A 27164-nucleotide genomic window follows, 5' to 3' on the forward strand; every position below is an offset into this window, starting at 1 on the left:
ATATAGTTGGTTAATAATTATTTTTGGTTTGAAATTCTTTATATATGATCTATAATATTGCCATCGTCAACTTTACAATCACTTTCATTTTACTATCGCCTCTTGATTAATTACTTGTCAACTTCCTCAGTTGCTGTCAATATATATACTCAGACAAAATTTCCAACATTACACAATAAACGATTTATACCATGAAGAGGTCTATGCAATATCTTATAGTTGGTTTGGCATTGAAGGGATGGAATGCAAATGCGCGATTCGATTAGGATGTTACGACAATAATAGCGACTCAAAATACGTTAAAGTTGAGTTTTTGTTATGATCAAGATCATGGTCAATACAAAAATTATCGAGTTTTTGAAGAATAAAACTACCATAGTCGCGTCACTCGTGTTGGGACAACTTCTTTCTATTGTTCTGACATCAACTGGATTTTCATCTTTTGAGTTGATCAGACGAGGTAATTTCGTGTTAATCTATGAAATCACAAGATCTAGCTGTTTAATTTGTTCACAAGATCTAAGATTTAAACGATCTTGTAGATCATGTATACAAAAATATATATGATTGATGATTTTTTGAATTAATTTTTTTTTCCATATTCCATTTTATGAAACAAGCTTGTGATTGTCGTTGGATCCAAATTCAAAGCGAAATGGAATAAACATATGTAGATTGATTAGCACTAAAGAATATCATGCGGCTCGCGCGTGGAAGCCCCCACGGTATTTTATAGTTTAATTGATTTTGAATCAGGGAAGATTTCATTTTTGGTTGTGTATTATTTTACAATTTTGATATTTTATTTTGTTAAATTTTATTCTTAATTCGCTATTTTTGGTTTTGTTGCAACTCTAGTTTTTTTTTTCGACGTGACATCGGTGTGAATCAGACGTATATAATGTTATATCAATACTCTCGGTGAAAAAAATACTATAATTTCTAAAAAAAAAAAAGAAAGATGCATTTTTCCTATTTATTACTAACGAAAGCATATATATTTTTGTTATCATCAAAAAATGAAGACCCCATAAAATTGTTGTGTTTTGAACATCGATTCTTGTAAAATATTTGTTTTGCCTAAAATTCTTATATTTGTGTTTCATTCTTGTCTCATGTTTTCAAGATAGCATTTTCTATATTAATTTCGGCTCCATCTTTATTTAAAATAATAAAATCATAAATAGATTGATTTCACAAAAAACAAAAAACAAAAAACATGTATGAAATAGTTTCACGGGTCGTATTTTATGAAACAGATCTTTTATTTGGATCATCCATGAAAAAATATTTCAAAAATATTATTTTTTATTATTAATATTATACATTGCCTATAAAGATTCTCAGACCACATCTTTCACAAAATGACATTCGAGACAGGATACATGAAACAGAATCGTGATTCTGAAAGAGTGAATGGGCAGCTGGGATTTTCTCACAGCCGTTCCTAAGAAGTCACAATTTCATCATCACGTTGACTTCCATACATAAATCAGTATTCTTCCTGCAAAATGTGCTTATTTATTTATATTCATGAGCGTATGAATAAATTTGTAATGGATCAACATAGGATTTGGTCCCTTTGATATCTGAATTTCCTCTTCTTTCTTTCTTTCGTTCTTTTTTGTTTTTGAAAGGGGACCCTTTGAGCTTCTATGGCGTTTGATCTAGTTTTCTCTCTCTAAATTTTGTGATTGAGTTATTGTGTTCACACATAAGAATTGAGTAATTATGGTGAATTGGAAGGATGTTTTGACAAAGAATACATTGCTGGGTCTTGCCTTGGGACAATTTCTTTCTCTTCTCGTCACTTCAACTGGATTTGCATCTTCTGAACTAGCCAAAAAAGGTTTTTGTTTGTTTGTTTTTTTTAATTTTAAACCATTTAGTCGTTTTTATCATGATCAAGACATTGCTTTCTTTCTCAAAAGTAAAAAAGAAGTATGCTTTATTTTTACGGGCTTGAGTTGAGTGTGGAATTAATTGTTATATAGTAGAAACTGAACAAGAATTTCGTTCCGTACGCTTTCTGGGGAAAGCAGTCACTTCCTGCTAATGAAAAAATATTTTTGTTATGTATGTTTTTTTTATGAATAGAAGACCAGGTTTATGGCCTACAGCCATTCCAGCAACTCTGGCTGATTTAGGGACTATGGAACAATGGTCTTTGTCATTTGCAGCATATTTCTTCAATGTGTTCAATTTCTAACATGAAACATTTGTTCGTTCTCCGAACGTAGGAATTAATGCACCAACCTCGCAGTCGTTCTTGAATTACGTACTCTTGGCATTGATATATGGTGGCATTATGCTCTACAGAAGGCAAGCTCTCAAGGTAAGATTGTAGGTTTCACTTTGAACCTTTATCATTGAGTTCTCACTAAGAAATTCAGATGTTCTGGAACAAACAGCTTAACTTCGACTGCGTATCAAAACTTGAGTTGCTGTACATTTCACAGCATTTTTCTAGGTGACAAAAACAAATCTTGAGTTTTTATTCATTGAATATTATCATTCTCATCTATGGTATTGTTTTGTCGCATCTGTGGTATTGTTTTGTCGCTTAGCTGAGTATATCATATGTGGCATGCTTGATGTCAGCAGCCTTGATTGTCTTCTCCTGCATAATTTTTGGGTATTGCAAGTGATTTAAGGGATGACTGCCATTTTAAACATTCCTTATGTGCTTTCCCTCTGTAAGCAGGCCAAATGGTATTACTACCTTGCGCTTGGATTGGTTGATGTGGAAGCTAATTTTCTTGGTAAGTTTATAATAACTATATGTCTGCCTAATGAGTCTTATAAGCTTGACATTAAACGATCAGTTTTAATGTAAACCTAAAACATGACTTTTTTTTTTTATTATCTGATTAATCTATAACATTATCTGATTGTAGCTATTTTTACTATATTCTGTGATTTTATTCTTGGTTATTTCGTAAGACCATTAGTTTTCATGATGCCTTATCCTAGTGTGCTTTTGTTAGAGGGAATTATTAGCTAATTTGAGAATATCTACCAACTCATAAATAGCGATTGCATGATCCTATATTGTATCTTTTTTAGCTACAAAATGCAATTTCCATGTAAAACATGAAAGTATATGAGGAAGTGCATCTTCATTACATTTTACATCACAAAGCTTCAAAAGCTTTAATTTATCATGAGAGTCACTATATATTGGACTGGAACAGATCAGATGAGACATACATTTTGCATTGCATACTGCAACTCATAATATTTACTATCAAGTGCATGCTTTATTCTTGTTTTCTGGAAACTGTTGTTTGGAGAGAAATACTGCAAAGCAGAATATAATATAAAGGAAACTGACATTTATTATGTGTCTGATTGTGTGAGATTACAGAAGCTAATATCTTTTTGGCATAATAGTGGTGAAGGCGTACCAGTACACATCAATTACGAGTGTCATGCTACTGGATTGTTGGACAATACCATGTGTGCTGTTTCTTACTTGGTTCTTTTTGAAGACTAAGTACAGATTTAAAAAGTTTGCTGGTGTAGTAATTTGTGTTGTTGGCCTCATTATTGTTGTCTTCTCAGACGTTCATTCTGCAGACAGAGCTAGTAAGAATTATTTTTCAGTGTATACCAGTTAACACTTAACTGTTACCATTTATCAGTACTTTTTAGAAAATCAGACTCCTTCGGAGCAGTACTTGAACAATTTTGCTCTTTCCTGCTCATCAACCAAGCCACTCTAGAAGCACCAAATTCTTTTTGTTAATTAATGCAAAGACAAAAGAACTCCGTGGACTAGTAAACACTGCTTTGACGACTCTCTTTTCGCTTTTTTCTTTCATGCTCTTTAGATCATTTTCAGTTTTTGATGCTATAATATTTTGGAACATAATTTATGATGTTATAATTATCATCGTTATAGGTGGTAGCAACCCCATAAAAGGTGATCTGCTTGTGATTGCCGGAGCCACACTCTACGGTGTTAGCAACGTCAGTGAGGTAGGTCGCTTTTGAATGTCACTGCTTAGAATTTTTAAGTTTGAACTTCATGTTTGGAATGTGAATCTCCATTGTTGGAAAATTTTGCTGGTATCACATGATAAATAATTCAAATTTCTTTTTCTGTTTAATAGAGAGTTTTTTTATGCTCCTAATTCCAGTTTCTTTAAATTACTGAATTACTCACACAGCCTCTAGCTTCTCTATATACTTTCTCCACCACTTGTGATTTTCTTCTGTTTCATGTGCTGATTCATATCCTTCATTTCTTTCTTTGACCTTTCTTTTCTTCTTTTTCCTTTTTTTTTCTTACTTTTTTCGCAATTTCTTTTGCTATTGATCATCCCCAGCCTTCGCAATTTCTTTTGCTATTGATCATCCCCAGCCAACATTTTCAAACTACCTGCCACTAGGCTGAGATTTCTAGTGCAACCAAAATCATTATTTCCACCCGTTGGTAATTTCTGTGGCTTGATGCCTTCTAGTTAAAAAAATGACTTCAGATCAATCTTTTTTGGTATTCTTGTACTTTCAGATTCGAAGATTAATGAATCCTTGTGTTTTTGGTCTATGCAGGAGTATTTCGTTAAAAGTGCTGATAGGGTTGAACTTATGGCCTTTTTAGGAACCTTTGGTGCCATTATCAGTGCTATACAGATGTATCCTTTCTCTATGCTTTGAAGTTATTGTTCATATAATGGTTTGTCATGCTGAACACAATTTTTGCTCATCATATTGCGATAGCATACATACATTACTTACATGGTGCTTTACCATGAGGCATGAGTGACTTCGTTAACCAAGTGTACAGAAGCATACTTGAACGGAATGAACTCAAATCCATTCAATGGTCGGCTGGGGCGGTATGTCTCTTGTTTTCTTGCTAACTTTCTCACTTTCTCTCACCATTTACTTCATATTCCTCCTCGGCTTATTTCTTGTTTGTGTGACAAATATACGAACAATGATCAAGGCTTCCTACTTGATAATTTTGTATTATAGTGCAAATTTCCTGGTTTTTTGGTACGCGGGAAATTTGCCTGTGTTGTTCATATATTCCAGTATAATGTTGCTTTGAAGCATTCATGCATGCCTTTCAACACTAAAATACGATCATTAGGGATTTTGTACATTGAATCTTCTTAAGCATATATATGTCATCCAAATTATATGTTGCAAGCATTTGTGTTCCTAGCTTATTAGTGTATTTCAATATTCTTGGTGTATGTATGAGGATAGATCAAAACTATGAGCTTTGTGAAATTTTTGTGGTGGTAAAAGCTATTTTCACACCCCACTAAACTGGATAATAAATATTTTTATTCCTGGCAGCTGGTAATACTTTGATGCTTTCTACATTTTCTTGAAGCTGATTTCTTAAAACCCCACGCACTGTGTTATTAGTATGGTCTCATGCTTGTGGAATGTTCCAAGTTCATTTCTGGATCTCAAGTAACATTATGTTGTTGATTCATTACAAAGTGCACTGGACTGGTTTGAACTTGGAACTTGATTTGACATCCTTACTAATTTTTGTTACAGACTTTTCCTTTTGTTGGATTTTCTTTGGCCATGTTTCTGTTTTACTCTGGAGTCCCCGTCTTGCTGAAGGTATCCTATTAATTCTGTGCCTAATCCACGAGTGACTTAATGTTTTTTTTAACTAAATTGTGCTTTATATTGGTGTTCGGCACTTTTTATAAAGTCACGAATTATGAAATAAGTCTCCAGTAGAAATTCTTTTTGAACATGTCATAGATAAAGTTTTATCTGTCACATGTAGTAGAAACTGTCTTAAAACCCGTACTTGATGTTGAATTTTAAAATGTAATAAAGGCGGTATGACGGTAGAGATTTGTTTAGCATAGTATCCTCATTATGGGTAGTACTCTGCTTCCTTTCTCCAACCAACTTTCAATAAATTTTCCTGCAAAAGATTGCAGATGATGGTATCGGAGAATATCGTGAAGTAAAAGAAATATTTTGTGATTCACCTTTTATATTTATGCATACGAATAAACCCCAACTCCCAAGCGTTTGTGAGAGTCATTATAAAAGAAGAAGTGGTTAAATTCCATTGGAGGATCTACATTGGGATAAAAGGCTAAGTAACAAAAAGTTCTTATTTTCTGTATATAGAAGCCACTGGTATTCTGGATGCTTAATTTTTCACTCTCTTTTACGAGATATTAAATTTCTGGCTCAGTTGATGAATCCCTTTTTCCCCTCAACTTCTCACGCAGATCAGCGGAGCTACAATGCTAAATCTGTCTTTGCTCACCTCAGATATGTGGGCAGTTTTTATTCGGATGTTTGCATACAAGGAAAAGGTCCGGGAAAACAACAAATGAAAAGAAAATAATAATTAAGTAGCTCTTTTTCTTTTCTTTTTATATGCCGAGTATACAATATTTTCAATATTCTCCAGGTGGATTGGATGTACTACGTAGCCTTTGCTGCTGTTGCTGTTGGGCTCGTCGTTTATTCATGGTATCCAAATTTTTAGTCTTTTGTTTTCCCTGCACTTTTCTTTAATCAGTAGATAACCGAAGTTAAAAACATAGAAGTATTTTCACTTTGACTGAAAGCTCTGCTGTGCGTAGGTTGTGTAATTTAAGCTCTAAGAAACAACCTTAGAGTTTTACTCTGTTCCATTCGGATTTTAGTTAGACTGTAATGGGCTTTGTAGATTCATCGACAAATTACTCTAGCAATCATTTAATTATTTTAATCAAGTGTGGAGGGTTTGGTGTAGCTGTTAGCCCATTGTGTATATTCTTACTTACACAGGCCCCGGGGTATGACGCCAAGGATTGTGGGATTGCTTCAAATAAGCTTGCTTCAATGAGAAATTTTTTTTTTTGTTTTTGTTTTTGTTTTTTTTTACTTGGTGCTAAACTGCAACAATTTCCATTGCCCTCATTGTGTTGGGAGCTTCATAAATTTTCAAAAGAAGTGTCTTTCAACAAATTTCAGAATTCAGCAACACTTTGGCTTTTTGATACAATGTACCTTTCGTGGACACCAAACCGATGGTGATGCTATATAGACTTCTCTGAGTTTTTGTGACTTTGTCAATCCATCAATATATTCGTTATTTCATTGTTTCATGATATGATCAAATGCAGGGGTGATAAAACAGATCAAAACAATGCAGAGGTTGCTGACGAGGAGATTGAGCATAGCAAACGTTTTGATGAGGAGGCCGGTTTTCGTCAACAAGATCACAGAGACATAGTGGGAAGCTCGAAATCTGGAGGTTTTAGTAAACATGCCATTGCTTCTTCAAGTGGCGTCGTGGAAAAGTAAACAGGGTCGAAAAGATTTCGACGATGTTAAAGAATTGGAACGAGTGAGATTCTTGTGTCCTCCCAGCTCCCAAGACTTCATCAACCATCGAGCTTTGAGGATGCGACGATTGGAAAATTCGTTAATAAATATTTTGGAAAAATTCCTTTTGCTTAAAAAGCAGGATCCCTCTCATGATAAAACTTTGTCGTCCCGTCAGATTCTTTTTTTTTTCTTTTCTGCTTTACTCAGTTTCTTAAAATCACACAGTGATGCTTGTTGTATGAAGGAATAATTATAACAGAAATCCTGCAGATGTGATTTTGTAAAGTCTTCAGACACCACCTGTGGCTGATTCGAAATCGAGTTTGGTTGTGTCTTATATATGCCGCTACGGATTGTACTCTAGTAATTGTGCTTTTATCAGTTGCCTTGATTCAATCAAATTTAAAGATAAAAATTTTGAACATCTAGAATCAATTATCTAATCAATAAAATGATTTGAGTTATATATAAGTATAAAAAATTAAATAGGTGAAGTATACCGGAATTGCGAAAATTAAGTTAAATCATTCAAATTTTAATCAATATTTTGTGAGACGGTCTCATGGATATTGAAACTGATTAAATTAGTTTATATTTATAATAATAATTAAAATTTTTGATATAAAAAGTGATGTTTTTTATGGATAAGTCAAATAAAAAATATGTCTTACGAAATTGACTTATGAGACCATATCACAAAATTTTTTTAAATTGAAATGTATGTATATAAATTATAAACAAATAAATAAATAATGATTAAGAATGTTACTATTATAATAATTATCTTTAGTCTTTATTTTTAATTAATTTAAAATTTGTTTCATATATATATATATACTAGTAGCAAAACACGTGCGTTGCACGTGGATAACGAACTTAAGTACGTTATGAATATTGATTCTAAATTTGCAAATGAACGTAGAAACATAATTTTTCACAAATTATTCAATAACATATATTATTTAACAGCTTATTTTTCTTCGATTAAATTCAGCAATCATGACATCATATTTAATTTTTATGTTTCTTTTCATCGTCAGATTTGATTTTGATTATTCTCTTTAATGCTTGTGTGTTTTTTACTATGATCTTCCTGTTTTGTTTATCGAGTCGTTCACGATTTGGGTCTAAAAACAATTGGAAAAAAATGGAGTGATTAAAATAGATATGATGTATATATTAATTTTAAAATTATTGATATAATGACTTGAAATAAAAATTATGAGAAAATACAAGAAAATTCAAAAGTAGATAATATATTAAAAAAAAGCTCTCTCGAGATAAGGGATGTAGATATATATTTTATTAAGGAGGCAAAAAAAATTCAAAATAATTCATAATCGAAAAAGTCCAAAATATAACGATATTTNTTATGTCCTCACCTATGTTCTATTAAATTAAAATCATAGTAATAATGCACCATGAATTGGTTAATATAACTTAGTAAATTTAATAAGTGAGTAATATTAAATAACAATTTTGTTATTTTGAAATGTGAAAAATAGTTTTTATATATATAAATTCATCATATATAATGATAAATTAATTAATACGTAGAAAAGAGAAAAAATTGTTTTTTATGTATGTAATGTAAAGCGAGTTATATATCCATACATGGTATAAGGTTTTCTACCTCCGCAATGAGAGGTACAAGTAGCAAAATCACAATTAAAAAATAATTTCAGAAAAATATTGAAAAAATGCAATCACATAATAATTTTACGTTAAAAAAATATTCTTAGAAATAATCTTTAACATATTTCAATATCTATAACATATATGATGCTTCTTAGTTCATATTTTAAAATCAACTTATTATAAAATTGACGTATTTATATGTAAAATAAAAGATAAGATAAGATATAAATATTAAATATTCATTAGCAATCATAAAAAAATACACTTATTTTAGTAACAAATTTTAGTAGCAACAAAGAAAAATAATGGGTAAATTGATAAATTCAATATGCATTAATATTCAAAGGCATTTAAGATAGACAATAAATTACAAAAGAACCCATAAAAAACTATTGATTTAATTTGCTAAATTAAATGAACAAGGGTATATTAGAAAATTCACATTAATATTCAAAGCCATTTAAGATATACATTAAATTACAAAAGAACTCATAAAAAAACTATTGATTTAATTTGCTAAATTAAATAAACAATGGTATATTAGAAAATTCACAATCAGAAGTCATATATTTATATGTACGTTAGATATATATATTTTTTCCTCGACAAGAATGCAGCGAAGCCACTGCTAGTGTATGTAAAAGAAGAACCCGAGAATTGGACATATTTATAAATACGACGATACTACACTAAACAGAGTGAGTGCCGCAAAAAAGTTTGCCAACCATGATCATTTCTTCCCCATCCTTCCACGATCGCCCTTATCTAAATCTCAAGAATCCAATTTCAAGTCCGTTTTCAATGAATTCATGTTTCAAATCTGCATTTACCAGTATGAGCAGTGGTAGAACATGGTCGCTAACTCGGGTTTCCTCGAGTAGCTACGGAGGAGGGAGGGTGCCGGCTGGAGATGACGTCGTCAGGTCTCCGGTGAAGTTGCTTCGGAGGGTTCTGGAATCTCCTGGGATTCATCTGGGCCCAGCTTGTTTCGATGCTCTCAGCGCTAAGCTCGTCGAGAGAGCTGGTTTTGATTTCTGCTTCACTACTGGTAACTTGTTTGATTCCTATTGACGCTTTCTGGCTATCACGTATGTGTGAATTTACGCCAATTGCCACATTGGTGGGTGGATTGCTGTTCTATCCTAAATATTACACATTTAAGTCTTATGAGAATTTCAAGTTATTTCGTGATGCCGTGGTTGATATGATTAGTTTGAATTTGAGGTGAAAACTATGAGCTATGTTATGCCAAGTAATCTTCGGGCTTAACATTTATAGGGAGAATAAAATAATATGTTTAATTCATAGGATTTGGAATATCAGCTGCCCGGTTAGGATTGCCTGACGCTGGACTAATCTCTTTCGGAGAGATGGTGGATCAAGGACGGCAAATAACTGAAGCTGTGTCTATACCAATTATTGGGGACGGGGATAATGGATATGGGAATGCAATGAACGTGAAGAGAACTGTCAAAGGATATATCAAAGCTGGCTTTGCTGGAATTATTCTAGAAGATCAGGTAAATACCACTGAAAAGATTTCTTTTTGATATGTCATATTTTATTTTTACCTTATTTCACTCTCAACGCTGTGTATGTGGCTATTTTGATTAACATTTCTTGCCTTTTGGATGTATAACACTAAGGAAATAAAGTTGGGCATTCTGAAGGGTACTCTAGCTTCATTTTTGTGGTTTTGTCTTAAATAAGCTTGAAAAATATTGTAGTTTCGAAATACTTGGTAAAACCAAATTTCCATTGGCAAGTGATTTGGCACATGTAAACAATGAAAGGAAAAGTTGTTCGTAATTTAATATCTGGCAGTAATCATTTGTTGCCCATCATATAAGTGCTTATTTGTTGTCATCGCCAGCAATACATTGTCTACTGTTATATCGAAGTCTTTTTTGCATGACATTCTACCAAACCCCAATATGATCAGTTATTGTAGTTAACATTCCTTTTACCTTGTTAATATCTTCTTCTTCTTCTACTACTTTTAAAGGAGGTGCTCTACAGGTTTCTCCCAAGGCTTGTGGTCATACACAGGGTCGAAGAGTTGTTCCTAGAGAGGAAGCAGTGATGAAAATAAAAGCAGCAGTTGATGCTCGAAAAGAGTGTGGTTCTGACATCATTATAGTAGCACGGACCGATTCTCGTCAAGCTGTGTCGTTGGAAGAGTCACTTTGGAGGTCTAGTGCTCTTGCCGATGCAGGAGCTGATGTTTTATTTATTGATGCTCTTGTTTCAAAAGAAGAGATGAAGGCCTTCTGTGAAATTTCCCCTTTGGTTCCAAAAATGGTATGCCATATTAGTTAGTGAATTAGTGCCTATACATCTCATAGTTGCAGCTGTCATGTTCTACTTGTTGGACATATGCAAATTTTATATCTTTTGTTTGAAAGCAAAACTATTAAAGTACTTTCCAAATTCCAACTAGCTGTTTATAACTGTTTGAAAACTGGCTGCTGGCAAGGTTAATAACTAGACGTTGGCAAGGTAATATGGCTAGCCTTCTGTGAGTATATACATACATACATACATAATACACACACACACACACACACACACACACACATATATGTACGTGTGTGTGACATTATTACTTAACTACATTCGTATAGCGTGGATGAAACTTTACTTATGGATGTATATCTTGTTCAGGCCAACATGCTTGAAGGGGGCGGAAGGACCCCAATACTTAGTCCTATTGAGCTTGCTGATGTTGGATACAAACTGGTGGCATATCCATTGTCATTGATGGGTGTGTCCATTCGTGCAATGCAGGTATTTCAGTTCTTTCTTTCCTTGATGTGCTAAGTAAATCGAGTGGGTTTGAGTCTATAAAGTGAAATTAAAAACAGCCATTGGCTTTGGTCAAATTGGACTAGTAGAACCATATATTTGATATCACAGAAGTGTGGAATAATGTTCTTTTCGACCGTGATGATTTTATCTACGGGTTTCCATCTGGTTAGAAGATGGACTGAATTTAAACACCAAAATGTGGATGATGTCAGCCAAGATTCTTGAAAATTCTCAAGTGAAATATAATTATGTTCTTTTGGAAAGTTCTTTCTTTTCTTCCCATGCTTTGTATAACTAGTTATGCTAATTAGATCTTGTGTCATGCTTTGTATTGTGTTCATTTATGAACTAGTTGGAGTCTGGCCTCACTCCTTGTTTCCTAACATTGTTTCGTTTTTTTCCAAGTATGTACTTTATATACTGCTCAAATTATCAGTACTATTCCCTTTGAAAAAAATTAAGAACCCCGTAAATTTGCAGGACCTTGGTGTTCGCTTTATCATGTTTTACAATTAGCAAACACCATCTGCCTCATCGGGGTGTCAAGGCAATCCAGTTAGTGTGGGAGTGAGTCTGTTGACATAAGTTCTAGGGTTGAGTTTGAGTTTTGTATTCATATACTTAAGTGAAATTACTGTAAAAATTCATAGACAACTATATTCTTAGCACTTGGTTGAAAATTAATTGTTTCTCCTCATCAATATTTGACCTTCCACGCAGGGGTTGAATTCGAATATTTCTGAAGTAGCTTCGATTCAAATTAAAATTGATTTAAAATCTGATACTTTCACAACCCTTTTTTAGCCTTGGCTGTTGTGTATCCTGTCCTATTTTACAACATTGCTAAGTTCACTGGTGCATAATTTCATTGACTGTCTTACAGGATGCATTGTTGGCTATTAAAGGAGGTCGTATGCCTTCTCCTGGAAACATGCCATCTTTTGAAGAAATTAAAGAAATTTTGGGTTTTAATACCTATTACGAAGAAGAGTTGCGATATGACACCAAGATCAACCAACTTTCTGTGGAGAGAGGTAATCAAAAGCCAATATTTCAGAACAGTTCTGGTGGTTAAAGCATGCTTGCTTTAATTAGATCGAACAAATAGGAATTCCACTAAAAATTTCTGATACTGGTCACAGTAGTTATCTCTTTAACCAAATCGATTTATAGTTCACAGTGTGGTTGTTTATTATGCTATTTTATTCAAGTCAATTAACTGGTAAACAGCAATGATTCGAAAAAATATAAGGTGTCCAAGAAATTGTGAGTCATCCCTTTGGAATTCTGAGAATATTTGAAGATCTTGATGCGATTTATTCTTCAAAACCTCAACCAATTCTTGTGTCTTCTGAAACTTTTACTTTCCTTCACTAAAGTTAGTACGCTGCCCAAGAGTAGCCCACACGGAAAATTTATTTAAATCTAGGTTATTCCTCCACAAGCAGCACATCTCATTCTATTCAACCCGATGTAGATAAGAGCAATCAGAGTGCCTATGAAGCTGTGGTGGAAGTATTAACTCCTGAAAAGTACCGTAACTATGATGCAGATGGTTCTGAGGGCCCTTTCTCCGGCATTTGGTCCCGGAAGTTAAGAGTCAAAATAACTGGAAGAGATGGATCTGAAAGACTTGATGTCCGAATACCAGTAAGTCTTTTGTCCTTTCTATATTCCAAGCTATCTTTTCATTCCTACTCATGACGACTTAGTTGAATTGGGCAATGATTATTTGGATTCAAAGCCCTGCGTGCTCTATGTCTGGAACAACAGAAAATAATCTAAAGTTTTTCTTTATATGTATAAAACAATCATATACACAATAGGTTTTGCTTAAATGATTTGATCTTTTGGTTTTTTAACCAGGATGTTTGCTCAAATTAATGAGTACAAGAACCAATAACCAACTTTAGACAAATCTAGCTGTTTTCTTGTCCTTGCCAAGCTCAATTCTGTAGGCTGAAGTCTGACTAGTTTTTTGCCAATTCTTTTTGGGTTTTGCAGTTTGGTTTATTTGGAAAGCTTTTGTTACTGTAAAATCAGAGTATATTAGCTTATACTAGGTTGACTACACTCTAAATGGCGACCCAAAGAGGCTGATTGTAAGAATCACATGCCAGATAGAGCTTTGTAATAGCTTCCGAATATTCTCCATATGGTGGAGCTGAACTATTATCTGTTCCTACCTTCTGACAGACATAATACTCTTTAATATATCGAAGCTTATCGGGTTACATATTTCATAGGTAAACACAAGCCAGCATGTGAAATACCTCTTTTTCTTTTGTTTTGTTTTTTTTTTTTTGAGAAATTATGTGTTTGAAGTACGTAGTTAGCTGGTCTGAACGTCAAGTTCTTGGGTTGAGAATTCTCCAAGACGAGGCTCTCATGATTATATTTCTCATCTCAAGTACACATTTTATCTTTTGTTTTCAGGCAGGCTTTTTGAATGGAATCACCAACACAATTCCAGGTTCTGACTAGTTAAAAAATTCAGTATTTTTTTTTTAAACCACCAGAATTATATATGAAATGCCTACTGTTTGCTTGTGCACAGCTTTTGGGGGCATAAACATGAAGGAGTTATTGGATGATGCAGCTTTAGAAGAAGGCGGCAAGCAGTTGTTGGATTTTAAAGATAGAATGGGCGACAGAATTCAAGTGTTTCTGGAGTAGATGATCTCTTGGCGACTACAGAGAATCTCCTTAATTTGCATATGAAAGTTTTTTGTGATCAAAATACCATTTGAACCAAAATCTTATCTTTCGAATATAATTTGTAGGTCGCGGGCAAAAAATTTATTTGGAATATGAAATGGTTAATGGAGTTATCTTGTTTTGGTCTTGATTATTTAAGATTTGGAAATTTTTGAACATTTTTTTGGTTATCTGCTCTACTTTATTTCAGTTTTTATTTTAAAAATTATCCGATTATACGGTTAACTGCTCGATCTCAAACTTTAAAATGTGGATCAAGTCACCTGTCTTGACGACGTTATCTTCACGATAGATCAAATGACCATTGTTGTATTCTATAACCCGTTTCATTGAAACGAAATCATGCCCCTATAAATTTTTTTAAGGAACTGTTAGAAAAATATGATTATATTAAATATTCACGATTTTTTCATAATTTTTTTAATATTATTAAATTTTGAATGATGTTTTGAATTAAAAATAAATTAACAAAATAAATTGTTTACTGTCATTTTTCATATAATTAAATTAAATTGAATTGGATTAAATAATTAAAATCGGGAATGCGTATAACTTGAGTTAAGCCTTGGCCGCCAATCCCAAATAAAGAAAAAGACATGCTAACGGGCCGCGAAAGCTTGGTCCGGTTAATCGGGAAACGACGCCGTTTCCTACCCAATCGCCGTACCATTCTCTCTTCCTCATCGCTGTCGTCATCTCAGGTTAATCTACTTCACATTTCAGTATACTGCTCGTGTCTGAATTTTTGCTTTTTCGCTAAATTTATGGCAAAAATGTTATTTTATTTGTACGAACAGGATGAAAAGCAGAAGAAGGATGCAATCGGAGAAAGTTCTGGTTTTGCCTCAGAATCGGAGAAATGTCCGGTCTGTGGAACCAAGTTTCCTGCTCAAGATAACGCCAGTATCAATTCCCATCTAGGTTAGATGTGTGCAATGTTGTATCTGTTCGTGTCAAGATCAGGCATCCAACTTTGTTCGTCTATTTGTTTTTTTTTTTTGTTGTTGTCGGAATTTTTTAAATTTATTAGCAATTATATGCAATGCAGTATCATCAGTGCTTTTATTTGTCTAGACTTCAATTTAAAGTGTGTTTTATGATTTCAGATGTGTGCCTTGCTAAAGGAGGGAGTAAACGCAAACTAAGCCAGCTTACGCTTCTTCAGTTGAGCTTCTCTAGGTCAAAAGTTAAAGGTAACTGTGACCTTCAGCCGGCCGGACAACACCTTGATCATAGTAATCCCATTGCCAGTAGCACTCGTGATAAAATACATGACATAAATGAGTCAGATAGTTTTGGAGGTTGTGGAAATGAGAAAGAAGAGTCAACTTACGGTTTGCTTGCTTCGAGGAAGAATCCAACTGCAAGTTCTATTGGAAATCCGTTTCCTAATGAATCTGACTATGAGGAGCCTGCGTCACGACCATTGATTTCAAAAAGGGCTAAATATATGCTGGAGGATTGTTTGGATGATTTCGACATCTCGAAGGTGTTCATTCCAACTTTCATCGTTGGGCGCAGGTATGGTCGAAGAGAGGAGCTAGATCCTGAATCCAGGATATGCCTCTCTAGAGATCCTGATAACTTTAAGGATCCAAACGCCATCAAGGTTCAGCTTTCCGTTCCTTTTTTGTGTTGTGTTGATTTACAATCAATTCTTGATTTATATAAGTGTTATATCCCCCTTTGACCAGGTAATTTATGCAGATTTTGATGACAATAATGTGCTGGGTTATTTACCTCGAGAGTTGGCTCAGTATTTGTCTCCTTTGATATGCATGTTTGACTTGACCTTGGAGGTACTGGGCCTCTGTTTGTGGAATATATATTTTGAATATCAGAATCGAATTTGCTTTGCATCATAGAGCCAATACTTTCTGAATCATGAATGTTGGGATATTGCAAGGTGCTAGAGTGTTTTTTTTTCTGTTGCCATTAAAGATATTGCAACTTGAATATCCGTCAAATCTTTTCTCTGACAAATGCACCAATGACTTTCTGATAATCCTCTTCTTTTTAATGATGTCTTGAGATTAAATCATTTGTTCGCAGAAGGTTATTATTGAAGATTACTTCTTTTCTGTTATTATTTGAGAATCCCGTTGACAGAAATAATCTTGTGGTTCTGTCAATGGTATACTGAGTATGTTTAAAATTTGAAAATGGATATGTTTATTAGATTTTTTTATTATATCAACTTTCCCTCTGGCCCAATCTCTGTGGAAGAACGTTATTACTTTTTCTCCACATGCTTTAATCTTTATTCTACAGTACAAGTGTTGAGATTAGGCACGCACGGTCGCACCCCCCTTGTACTTGTAGATTTTTTATTTCTCAGATAGTCAGATATTTTTCTAGTTTGAAACAATTTCTCTCCTGATTGCTGATATTCACCAGTTATAATCTTGTGTATTTTTCCAGGGAAGTATAACATTTGTTCCAAAAGATTATCGCGCTGCTGTTCCTATTCAAATTGTATGCAAAAATGTGCACTTATGCGATAAAAAATATCGCGATAATGTTCAAGATTTTATGACTTTATGGAGACATGTTTTAAATGCTGTTGAACTTGCCAAGACTAGTAGCCCTGGGATGATTAGATATCAGCATAATATGGTACTGATTATACTAGAGGTTTTAAAGAGTAGCGCACATGTTTTCACCATCAGTGAGAAGTCTTTCTTAGGTACTATTTTTTTTTGATCGAAAACTATGATTTTATTATAATAATAGAGAAGTTTACAAAGATAGTGGATGAGCGATCCACAAGATGATAGCCAGATGATTATAATGTGTGTGCATTTTTTCACTTGCAGAATCATTTATATTGCTTTCAGATGATAGCCAGAGACTTTTTGCTCGGCTTTACACACGAAAAGGTTTTACACCAACCAGTTATTTACTGTCAATATTCTTTTAGGTTTTGTACAACTGATGCCACAAATTCTTTCTATATAGTAAGGTTATGTTTGGTTGTTTGGATAATCCAATCCCATCATATGTATGGTTGCAATTTTATGTGTTGATTATTTATCTCGCGTCAATCAAATCATGGAATACAAAAATATCATAATATCCTTCATATATTTGTTTATTTTTTTGTTAATTATTAAAAAGTATAAAAATCTAATTTTATCATATCTCAAATGTAATCAAACCAAACATGTTATTATTTATTCAATACTGTTTTAATAATCACAATATTGTTTATCCATCATATCCCATCAGCCCATCTAAACGTACCCTAAGTAGATGACAAGTTCGTACAGATTCCTTTGCCAATTGTCTATTCCAAAGAGAATCAAATTGATATGTTCAAGCTGAGTGAGTTATGGATGATTGTGAATTTATCTTGGCACTATGTTCATTCTTAAGTATATTAAACTCAAATCTTAGTAATTTATTTCTTGACTTGAAAATATTATTGAATTTTGTCCACCAAAAAGCTGTAACATAATCCTCCTTATGAATTGGAGGCTTCATGTATTTTCTACAGCTTTGGAGATTTCTGGACTTTGGATGGATTGTAAGTTTAGAGGGAATACTGTCCATTTTATAATTGTCAATTGGTTAAAAAGCAAAGTATCCCTTAAACCTTACTTTACGCCCGCTTTGACTTCATTTCCCTATCCTTATCCTTCTGAAATAAAGTTTGATAATCGCTAGCATAATCGCTAGCATAGACATTTAGAAATTAGAAGCTGACATGGTAACACGACTGCTCAGCTGTTTTGTTCTGCAAAACTTCTATTGTCAGTTTATTATCCTATGGTAAACAAAAGAGGGTTTTCCAATTGTTATTGAAGTTGGAAACTATTTAAAGTAAAGTTTCTTGTTTCACTTGTACTTTGGAAAAATAAAGTTGAAAGAGTTCTTTCCTGTGTGCTGAAGACCTATGAAAAAAATCTGTTAATTGATTGTGTCCAAGATTTACATATATGTTATTGTTACTTTATTGTGAAGCTGCAAAATCATTAATGCAGTATCATGTTTGCTTTAAAATTTCGGCATGCCTGTTTTCTAGTGACGTGCAATTGCTAAAGTGACATGTTTAATGTTTTACTGTTGCTGTGGTAGGGATCTTTTAGGTTCTGCCTATAATATCTTAATTGTCAGAAAAATTATTGGTTTTCTTCTCTCAGGGCCATGGTTTCGAATATCAAATGTCTCATACCCTGAGGTAGCTGATTTGACTGAGGCAATAAAGGGTCTCTCAGGTGAAAATATCTTTAATCGAGTTAAAACACTTATTTTAGACATGCATTCTTTATGAAGTTGAATAGAGCTTGAATAGATTTTATTGGTATTGGGCTAATAAAGAGCCAGGATACGTATGTGTCTTTCCATCGAAGAATGAAGTAGATGACAATGACTTAGAGGAGGTCTTGAATGTGCTTAACACGGATGAATTACGGGAGGCTTTGAACATGCTTAACAAGGTTTGTTCATAAAATGTTATATGTTGTTTATATATGTGCAATCATCTGTCCAAAGAAATGGAGCATAATGGATGGTTCACTCTAGATTTGTGTTGACACCATGGTTTACGCTCCTAAAGTTAGTATTGGCTTCTGGTGACTACACAGAAGGAGACTTACTGTGTGGACAGATACGGGCCACATATTTTGTACCATGTTATGTTTTTTTTATCGAACTCTTGGAATATTTGAATCTAATGTGGACGATGAGCTTAATAAGTTGACCAATGTCCTTATTAGTACTTCATTCAATGATCTTCAGTTATTTCTTTTACAGAAGATGCCTCATTTACTACCGATTCAGGAAAACTTCTGCCCAAAGAAATAGAGCATAATGGATGGTTCACTCTGATTTGTGTTGACACCATGATTTATGCTCCTAAAGTTAGTATAGACTTTTGGTGACTATACAGAAGGAGACTAACTGTGTGGGCAGATATGAGCCACATATTTTGTATCATGTTGTTATGATCTAATCAGGATCACACACAGAAGTATTTGTAGTTCTGCAATAAAGAAGTTATATGAAGCTACTTTGTAGCACTGTAGGCAGTCCTAATTAGCGCCCAATGAGTAGCTACTCTTGTTATAGATATGTTTGGTTCTGTTCGTCATTGAATGGCTGGTGTTGTTTGCCTTGTCCTTTTCTTGATTCAATGTATAACTTGAAAATGGTCTCCATTATGATTTGCGTTGCTAAAATGACTGGTTGAAAAGGTAAATGAAGCATTTCTCTCTTATTAGTGCACGCCCGGCACTTCTTGCTATTTGTTGAGAGTTAGAGTTATTGCTTTAAGCATACTAAGTTGCGGTGGTTTCATAATTGGATACACTTGGCAATTTGTGTTTGTTTTATCATATTATAGTTTAAGTGAATATGATCTATCACATAAGAAACATGGCCCATTTTTCTCATGACATCTCAAGGATTATTTACATTCCCGCATTCTTACTAATGGAAAAGTGGTGACACAGTATTACCCTGGGTTTAGCTGCTATATGTATTTCTAATTATAGCATGACCATGTTCTTGAACTTCTCAAATTTTAAACCAAAGAAATTCTACCTTGTTTAATTGACATCTTAGTCATCTGCGAGATTCAATGCGATTTTCTCATCATGCTCTGAAACTTTGTATTTGTGGAGCTAATAAATCACTTGCACTTGTACAACAATAAAGATTTGGAGTCTGTGTTTAACATACTGTTTATATCTACAGTTCTCAACTCTTCATATTTTCTCATAAATTTATGATTCTTTTTACTTTACCAATATTCAGAAACGCAATCAAGGTACGAGAAAGAAGGATATGATCAATTTGCTTCTATCTTCATGCAAGGGTGACCTCTGGTATGGGAATTTACTCATCATAGGTAGGTGTATTTCTGATCTAACTGGCCTTCAATGTCTTATGCAGCACCAAGCTCCAAACTTTCTTTTTGGCAAGAACTGGTACTTGTGTTCGGGTATCACCATTAGCTGAATCTTTAATATGGCGGATTGAGGTGATTTTCTTGCATTTTCTTTAAGTTGGTTGGTTGATGTTGAGTGTTTTCCCCCTTGTTTATGTACCCGTCCATTTGGGCCGCTGATTAAAGTGTCTCTTGTAGTATAACCTTGTCTTTGTTTACATCAGACACACTCTGTTCCCAACAGCTCATCAATTGTAGAAAAGAAGTTAATTGACCAGGAATGGTGAGCGAAACTAGATAAATTTGGGTCAATTAAAAATGTCATAACCAAGGGCTTGAATTATATGACTGCTTGCCAGGTCTTTTGCAAGTTTTTCCAAGGCAATATGTGAAAGCCTATAGGTAGAGTTTACATTTATTATTAAAAGTTTGTGCTTGTTCATATTCTGAAAAAGCATTTATAAAAGTTAAAAAGCAGTGATATTTAACATACTGCGAGGATCACATAAAATCCATTTCCTGATCAAGAATAGGAACCAGAAATTAGTTGCTGCACTTCATGTATCTAGGAAACTAGATTGCATCTTCTTCTGTTTGTTTTTTATTTTTTCAGTTTACTCTTTTTGGCCCTCCTATTTTTTTTGTTGCATATTGCTTTATCACCTCTTTATAGACGGTCCTGTTGTTATCGTTATAGACCTCTCCCGTAAGGGTGGGATAAATGGGTCCACACTACTCACAACCTTGGGACATTACATCTTGTTACCGTTTTGGACATGGGTCCACTCTTCTCACATCCATTTTTTGTTTTTCTCTTTTGGTTCCATTATTTATTTATTTTTACCTACTACAGAGGCTTTTCTTCCTTAATGGAGAACAGGATCTGTCAACTTTTTTACTCGTAGATTTGGGCATTGTGAAGTATCCTGCTTACAACTGTATAATCTCTGAACAGATATTTTCAAACAGGAGTGACTTGCTTTCTTTTGAAGAGGTACACTTGATTTACTGTCAGCATTATTTTTGTCTCTCCCTGACTGCATAGATAATTATTGCAGTCTGTTGAAGTTGCACAAATCATGGTCGAGGCTATTGATGAGAGCAATGATGAGTCGGTTTTGAGATGCCTAGAGATTTCTGTTTCAAACTTGATGACTTCTTTTGAAGAAGGCAAATATTCAACTGATAAATCAATGGCATCTTTTGTATCACGCTTTTCAGCCTCATGGACCTACTCTAAGGTGGTCTTACTGGGTGTATCGTTTCTTGAGCGTGAAAAGAGGTAAGGGTGTTTAAACGATATTTTTCCTGTTTCTTGACCTAGCCAATATGTTTCCAAGCACAATACTACCATTTGCTTTCTGTTCATCTCTGCTAAGATAAACCGATGCAATACGGTACACAACAGCCGATGAATACTGTGTATGCAATGATGAAATTTAATAATTGTGGAGTTGCTTGGCCCTGAAATGTCTTGTTTTTCTGTGAGTCCAATTAACTTGTAGAAACAAGGATGAATAATATGAGTTTTTAGGTTGGTTAACTTCAGTTGTCTTTCTTTAACATCGGCCCCTTACTACAACACTGGTCATGATGTTTGTTTGTAATTATGATGCTCATGTCCTGAATGGAAGTTAAACTGTTTCATCCAAATGTATTGTCTATGGCTTTTCATATCAGAATTCTAAAGAATCTTGCAGCGGGGGTTGGCATCGTGACTCTTACTACTTCCAGATATTTGAAGGAAAATAATTGTGCTGTTACTTTGTATCCGGACAAGAACTTTTCCACACTTATGAAGTCACAGGGAAAGGAGATCCAAACAACCAACCTTCAGATTTTAGCTTTTACTCCATTTTCGGATGCCTTTTTAGTGTGTGACACTGTATTGTGTCTTTATTTGTTTTCTAGAAAATTTCTTGGTTCTCTCGTGCAACTTTGCAAGCTGCATGTTACGATTGACAATTTTCTTTTATAGGTATAGTGATGCCATCAATTTACTCAGACGGCTGCTAAATACATTCGTTTCTGACGGAAGACGGGGTTATTGGGTTCTAAGGCTTTCTGTTAATCTGGAACATTTGGGACGTCTGGAAGAGAGTTTACAAACTGCCGAAGATGGTTTACTTGATCCATGGGTTCGTGCAGGTTCAAGAGTAGCCCTGCAAAGACGGGTACTACGGTTGGGGAAACCACCCAGGCGCTGGAAAATACCTAGTTATTCAAGTTCAATTAAGAGGAAGATTGCCGAGGTAAATGGATTTTGAATGCAAAAAGTTTAGCTTCATCTTTTCAATGATACACCAATACTATGTTGTTATTTTCCTGGATTGATTTTAGATACTACTGTCTCAATAATTTGATTATCATGCCAATGTAGGTTCATATTCAAGGAAAACCATTAAATCGTAAAGCAGGGATGAAGAGCATATTTTATAGTGAAGATGGAGAGCAATGTGGAGTCGAACAACTTGCTTTAGAGTATTATTCTGGGGAAGGTGGTGGTTGGCACGGTGTTCATGCAGAGAGTGGCATTTGGCTAACCATTGTTGGGATCTTGCTGTGGGATATTATTTTTGCCGATGTACCAAATGTCTTCCGCACCAAATTTCAGGTTCACAAAACAATCAAATTAAAACTGCATGATAGCTTCTGTGGACTACTCTACCCATCCCCAGAACGAACATATGGACACGCTAAATCTTACTCTTTTGCAGACTGCACCTTTGGATCTGGAGACTGACAACTTCTACGAAGCTAGAAAGGGCCTCATAGAAGAACTCCTGGACAAAATCCGGGAGGGCATGGCAGAAGAGATATTAATCACAGCATGGGAATCACACTTTGGAACAGCCTGCCGAGGAGTCAACTGGGAGAAGCATTCACTATCTGATCTTCGAGCAGTTGTTACATGCATGGGTGGTGTCTCTCTTGCCGCAATCTGCCGGCATTTGGCCCAAGATTACCGCAGCTGGTCTAGTGGCATGCCTGATTTATTGCTATGGCGCCTCCATGACTGTTATAAAGGCGAAGCAAAGCTCGTGGAAGTAAAAGGCCCGAATGATCGACTTTCGGAACAACAGCGGGCATGGTTGCTAGTTCTAATAAACTGTGGCTTCAATGTCGAGGTTTGCAAGGTAACTCCGGCTCCGGAACCAATATCATGACATTCACACTCTTACCACAGTGGTTCATTTTAAGCACAGCCATGATACAGCTCCAGAGACTTGATCGGATGATCTTGTCTGGACTTTTTAAGTTAAGGCAGACATCGGGCGTGGATTTTACAAGAGATTGGCTGTAGTCCTCTTTCATTGGAATGGAGTGACCAAGCCAAAAACCTCAGCAAGAACACCCAATAATACATCACAGAAAAAATTTCAAAGGATTGGGAAAATTCAACTCAAAAATTTAATATGGATGACAGCAATAAATTGTTGATGGTCATTACATTTTCGATCATAAAACCATTATCAAATTCTTATTTTATCTTCGATTTCGTTAATTTACATCACGTTATATAACTTTTTGGCTACGACAGTCTGTTGCGCAGTAAAAAGTTTTGATGACATCCAGTTGACCTGAAAATCATAATTGCTGATTATTCTAAGGTTGAGGAAATTGCAAAAAGTTGATTGTTTTCGAAAATAACTATTGGGAAATCTCGACTTAAAAACTAATATAAAATATTGGTTCTTCGGAAGACGAAGCTGCTAGACAAAATAAAAATAACATCTCAGTGGCATAATCTATATTATTATTTCTGTCGGCACATACCATTATTATTAGTATTTAAATAGACATTGGTTTAACCGACCAAATCAATATCAAAACTATTTTGGATCATCAATCATCAACCTAGCTATTGTAGAACGTTGACTCCAATTATTAAGATGGTTTTTATTAAATTTATTTAAAATAACTTATAAATTTTTACATCTTATAAGTTGTTTAACGAGTTTATCTTTCTGCAGAATTCTATATGTATATATGCAGAATTCTATATGTATATATGAGATCGAGTATGGAATTACTTTGACGTGACATGAGCGTGAAAAGTGTTTAAGAATCAGTTTTTTTATAAGGACTAAAATCACTTATTAAACTGTGAGGTTTTATTCTAAAAATAAGATGTTAAAGTATTTGAATGATTTATTTTATACAATTTAAAGGTATTAATATGTTTGATATTTTAAGATATTTTCATAATAAAAAATAATATTATAAGTTAATTGTAATAAGTTATATATAAAAAATAGTTTTATAATTTATATATATATCAGCCAAGGCTTTACTGGGCAAGTGCAACGAAATTAGATATATATTTACTGGGAAAGTGCAACGAAATTATATGGAGTATAATACAATATTTACATAAAAAATTATTATTTTGGAAAATTGCAGACGACTCTGTCCTGTTTCGTGTGATGGGATGTCTCTGTCTAGGGATCAGCATGTCCTCAAATTAAATTCCATTGAGTCATAGGACTGAATGGTCATTAAATGAATTATCAGAACATGTCTTTGGTGATTTTTTTTTTAAAGATTTAAAAATTTGCAAAGTGACTTTATCAGTAATTTTATTTGAAATTAACTCTGGTAGGAAAAATATTATTCAAAGACAGATATTTCACCACAGAATTTGAGATGTAATTTTACATTTTAATTTTTATTTGTAGAGGAAAACTATTGCTTAATTGTAAAGATGGATATTTTTTTCATTAATTAGAGGTAAAGCCTTCAACCTCGAATTTGAGATGGAATTCTCAATCAAAGTTTTATTTATTTTATGATATAAAAGTAGGTATATCATTTACATATGATTCGATTTCTTCAAGTTCCATATTATTATTACAAATATAAAATTTATTATTATTTCTGATTGTGCATGTTCTTCGAATTTTGATTAAATGCATGTGCATGGATGCTCATAATCGAGAAATCACATGCATTTAATGAAAGACTAAATACCCACTAAACTATAATATTAATATATTCATACCACAAATAATCCCAAATTAATAGTTTTTTTTTTTTTTTTTTGTGCAAGTGATGTGTTTATTTTATAAAACTAAACTATAATATTAATACATTTATACCAACAATAATCCTAAATTAATAGTTTGGTTATTTTTTTTACAAGTGATGTTTATTATTTTATTTTTAATAAAACTACGATTTATTCATCTACATATATATACGTTGAATTCACATTTTATCTAAATATATTTGGTGTGAATTTATTGAAGAAAAATACATAATCGCTGCGTCAATCATGCCATTCAATTTCCAGATCAATTGAGCTAACGCTAATTAATTATTAAACAATCATGGATTCAAAAATTAATTTCATTAACTTAATAAAATTATTGTACTATTTATATTCATTAAAATTAATTTTCAAGGATTCGATTTTCTCATATTTTCAACGGTTTCCTTGCAACAGCACCGTCTTATATGTATTGTTCGGAGAAATATTCAAATCCTAAATAAAAATTTCGGAAGACTTCATTAATTTTTTTTAGTAAATAAATTGTCTCATAGTTTTGAATTTTTTAATAATTAATTGTAAATCAGTATCTGTCATTTCAAATCACCTTTGGTCGAAAATCACGTGGGATATGTTTAGCCTAAAATTAAAATTAAAATTAAAATTAAAATTTTTCTGCTCTAATTTGTGTCATTGTGTGGCATTTTGCCATTTTCTATTGCGTATAAGATTTACTTACAAAAAAATAGGAGCAATTGAGACGGATTATTTCAATTTATTCATAGAGTATGTCTCTTGTGAGACAATCTCACGAATCTTTATCTGTGAGACATATCAACCCTACCGATATTCACAATAAAATATAATACCGTTAGCATAAAAAGTAATACTTTTTCATAGATAATCTAAATAACAGACCCGTCTCACAAAATACGAGCCATGAAAATATATTTGACAAGTTTTTGCCTCATTCATATAAAACTGTTTGGATTGCAATAGTTCTGAATGCGGGTTTGCTTTTCCAACATGACCATGTGGGTTTATTATTATTTTTTTTTTACCTTTACTTTTCTCAAATTATTAAAGCCCCACACATTGCAATAATTCATATGCATAAAAACATTGATATAATAAAATAAAAATAAAATCAATTTATTTTATTTTATTACAATGTTAAATTAAAGTATATAAATATTCCAAAAGTTACAAAATCTACCCGATAACATAACATTTTATGAACAAAAATGAATTAGATGTACTAAAATTTAGTCGTCAGAATTTTAATCTTTTCGTAAAATTTGAATCAAATATTCGATGAAACCAAAATATATAATTAATTAATGTATAATCATTCACATCAAACACCAAACCTTATACCCTCGAATACATTATTACCTCAAGTCACTATCGAGTTATAGCAAAAAAAAAATATTTCAATCCTTCTAGGGGAAATTGAAATGTTTCAATCAGTTCTAACCACCAAAAATGATTATTTAAATTTTTTTCAAATAAAAAAATACTTCAATGATTATGAATATTAATGAATTCAGTGCAACACTAACTAATCTAGATAAATAAAAGATTTAATTAGTCTTTGAATTTTTGGATTGAGTGTACGTCTTCCTCAGTTGTTGTGGAGTATCTCAACTTTCAATCGTCTACTGCCAAATGTAACTATCAAGATAATATTAACATGGTCAAATAATCCAATTAAAAAAAAACGTATTTGGACAAAATATATATATATATACGAATTAATTTAAAATAAATATGAACAACATATCAAAATTATATACATATAAATGA

The 27164-nt window shown here is 33.3% G+C and overlaps 4 protein-coding genes across 11 annotated transcripts in view; all 4 read left to right on the plus strand.

Moving 5' to 3' along the window:
* Positions 1-27164, plus strand: part of LOC140967554 (uncharacterized) — a 60759-nt gene that overhangs the window by 5988 nt on the left and 27607 nt on the right. The window lies entirely within an intron of this gene.
* LOC140967580 (uncharacterized) lies at positions 177-7648 on the plus strand. Of its 5 annotated transcripts, none has more exons than XM_073428186.1 (11): positions 181-460; positions 2241-2335; positions 2705-2762; positions 3394-3588; positions 3905-3981; positions 4558-4640; positions 4793-4844; positions 5524-5592; positions 6225-6311; positions 6410-6471; positions 7110-7648. In XM_073428186.1, exons 1-11 carry the CDS (start codon positions 319-321, stop codon positions 7288-7290), a joined length of 1101 nt encoding a protein of 366 aa, XP_073284287.1. In that variant the 5' UTR covers positions 181-318; the 3' UTR covers positions 7291-7648. The 5 variants fall into 5 exon arrangements, with proteins under 5 accessions (XP_073284289.1, XP_073284287.1, XP_073284290.1 ...); XM_073428189.1 differs by lacking the exon at positions 181-460 and adding an exon at positions 1362-1495; XM_073428187.1 differs by lacking the exon at positions 181-460 and adding an exon at positions 1366-1849.
* Positions 9574-14636, plus strand: LOC140967606 (uncharacterized). 2 transcript variants are annotated; one of them, XM_073428217.1, is made up of 8 exons: positions 9574-10000; positions 10261-10472; positions 10972-11253; positions 11617-11739; positions 12644-12794; positions 13190-13410; positions 14197-14233; positions 14318-14636. In XM_073428217.1, the coding sequence occupies exons 1-8, from the start codon at positions 9679-9681 to the stop codon at positions 14434-14436; spliced, it is 1467 nt and encodes a 488-aa protein (XP_073284318.1). In that variant the 5' UTR covers positions 9574-9678; the 3' UTR covers positions 14437-14636. The 2 variants fall into 2 exon arrangements, with proteins under 2 accessions (XP_073284318.1, XP_073284319.1); XM_073428218.1 differs by having other exon boundaries at positions 13238-13410.
* Positions 15031-23870, plus strand: LOC140967506 (fanconi-associated nuclease 1 homolog). Of its 3 annotated transcripts, none has more exons than XM_073428055.1 (15): positions 15031-15179; positions 15276-15399; positions 15585-16087; positions 16173-16277; positions 16900-17164; positions 17295-17357; positions 18621-18695; positions 18799-18917; positions 20236-20306; positions 20374-20461; positions 21222-21362; positions 21427-21650; positions 22347-22620; positions 22749-22982; positions 23086-23870. In XM_073428055.1, the coding sequence occupies exons 1-15, from the start codon at positions 15075-15077 to the stop codon at positions 23533-23535; spliced, it is 2841 nt and encodes a 946-aa protein (XP_073284156.1). In that variant the 5' UTR covers positions 15031-15074; the 3' UTR covers positions 23536-23870. The 3 variants fall into 3 exon arrangements, with proteins under 3 accessions (XP_073284156.1, XP_073284158.1, XP_073284155.1); XM_073428057.1 differs by having other exon boundaries at positions 21249-21362; XM_073428054.1 differs by having other exon boundaries at positions 15041-15399.

The sequence above is a fragment of the Primulina huaijiensis genome, unplaced genomic scaffold (genome assembly GCF_012295235.1).
Source record: "Primulina huaijiensis isolate GDHJ02 unplaced genomic scaffold, ASM1229523v2 scaffold25443, whole genome shotgun sequence".
Taxonomy (NCBI): Eukaryota; Viridiplantae; Streptophyta; class Magnoliopsida; order Lamiales; family Gesneriaceae; genus Primulina; species Primulina huaijiensis.

Bases quoted from the DNA above. Each gene is read 5' to 3' on its own strand.
- LOC140967580 (XM_073428186.1), top strand. From the start codon at position 319: ATGATCAAGATCATGGTCAATACAAAAATTATCGAGTTTTTGAAGAAT. The intron at 461-2,240 runs GTAATTTCGTGT...CTCCGAACGTAG, and splicing joins TTTTGAGTTGATCAGACGAG to GAATTAATGCACCAACCTCG. The intron at 6,472-7,109 runs GTATCCAAATTT...GATCAAATGCAG, and splicing joins GGGCTCGTCGTTTATTCATG to GGGTGATAAAACAGATCAAA.
- LOC140967606 (XM_073428217.1), top strand. From the start codon at position 9,679: ATGATCATTTCTTCCCCATCCTTCCACGATCGCCCTTATCTAAATCTC. The intron at 12,795-13,189 runs GTAATCAAAAGC...ATTTAAATCTAG, and splicing joins CCAACTTTCTGTGGAGAGAG to GTTATTCCTCCACAAGCAGC. The intron at 13,411-14,196 runs GTAAGTCTTTTG...TTTTGTTTTCAG, and splicing joins GACTTGATGTCCGAATACCA to GCAGGCTTTTTGAATGGAAT.
- LOC140967506 (XM_073428054.1), top strand. From the start codon at position 15,075: ATGCTAACGGGCCGCGAAAGCTTGGTCCGGTTAATCGGGAAACGACGC. The intron at 20,462-21,221 runs GTGATTTTCTTG...TACCTACTACAG, and splicing joins CTTTAATATGGCGGATTGAG to AGGCTTTTCTTCCTTAATGG. The intron at 21,363-21,426 runs GTACACTTGATT...TAATTATTGCAG, and splicing joins ACTTGCTTTCTTTTGAAGAG to TCTGTTGAAGTTGCACAAAT.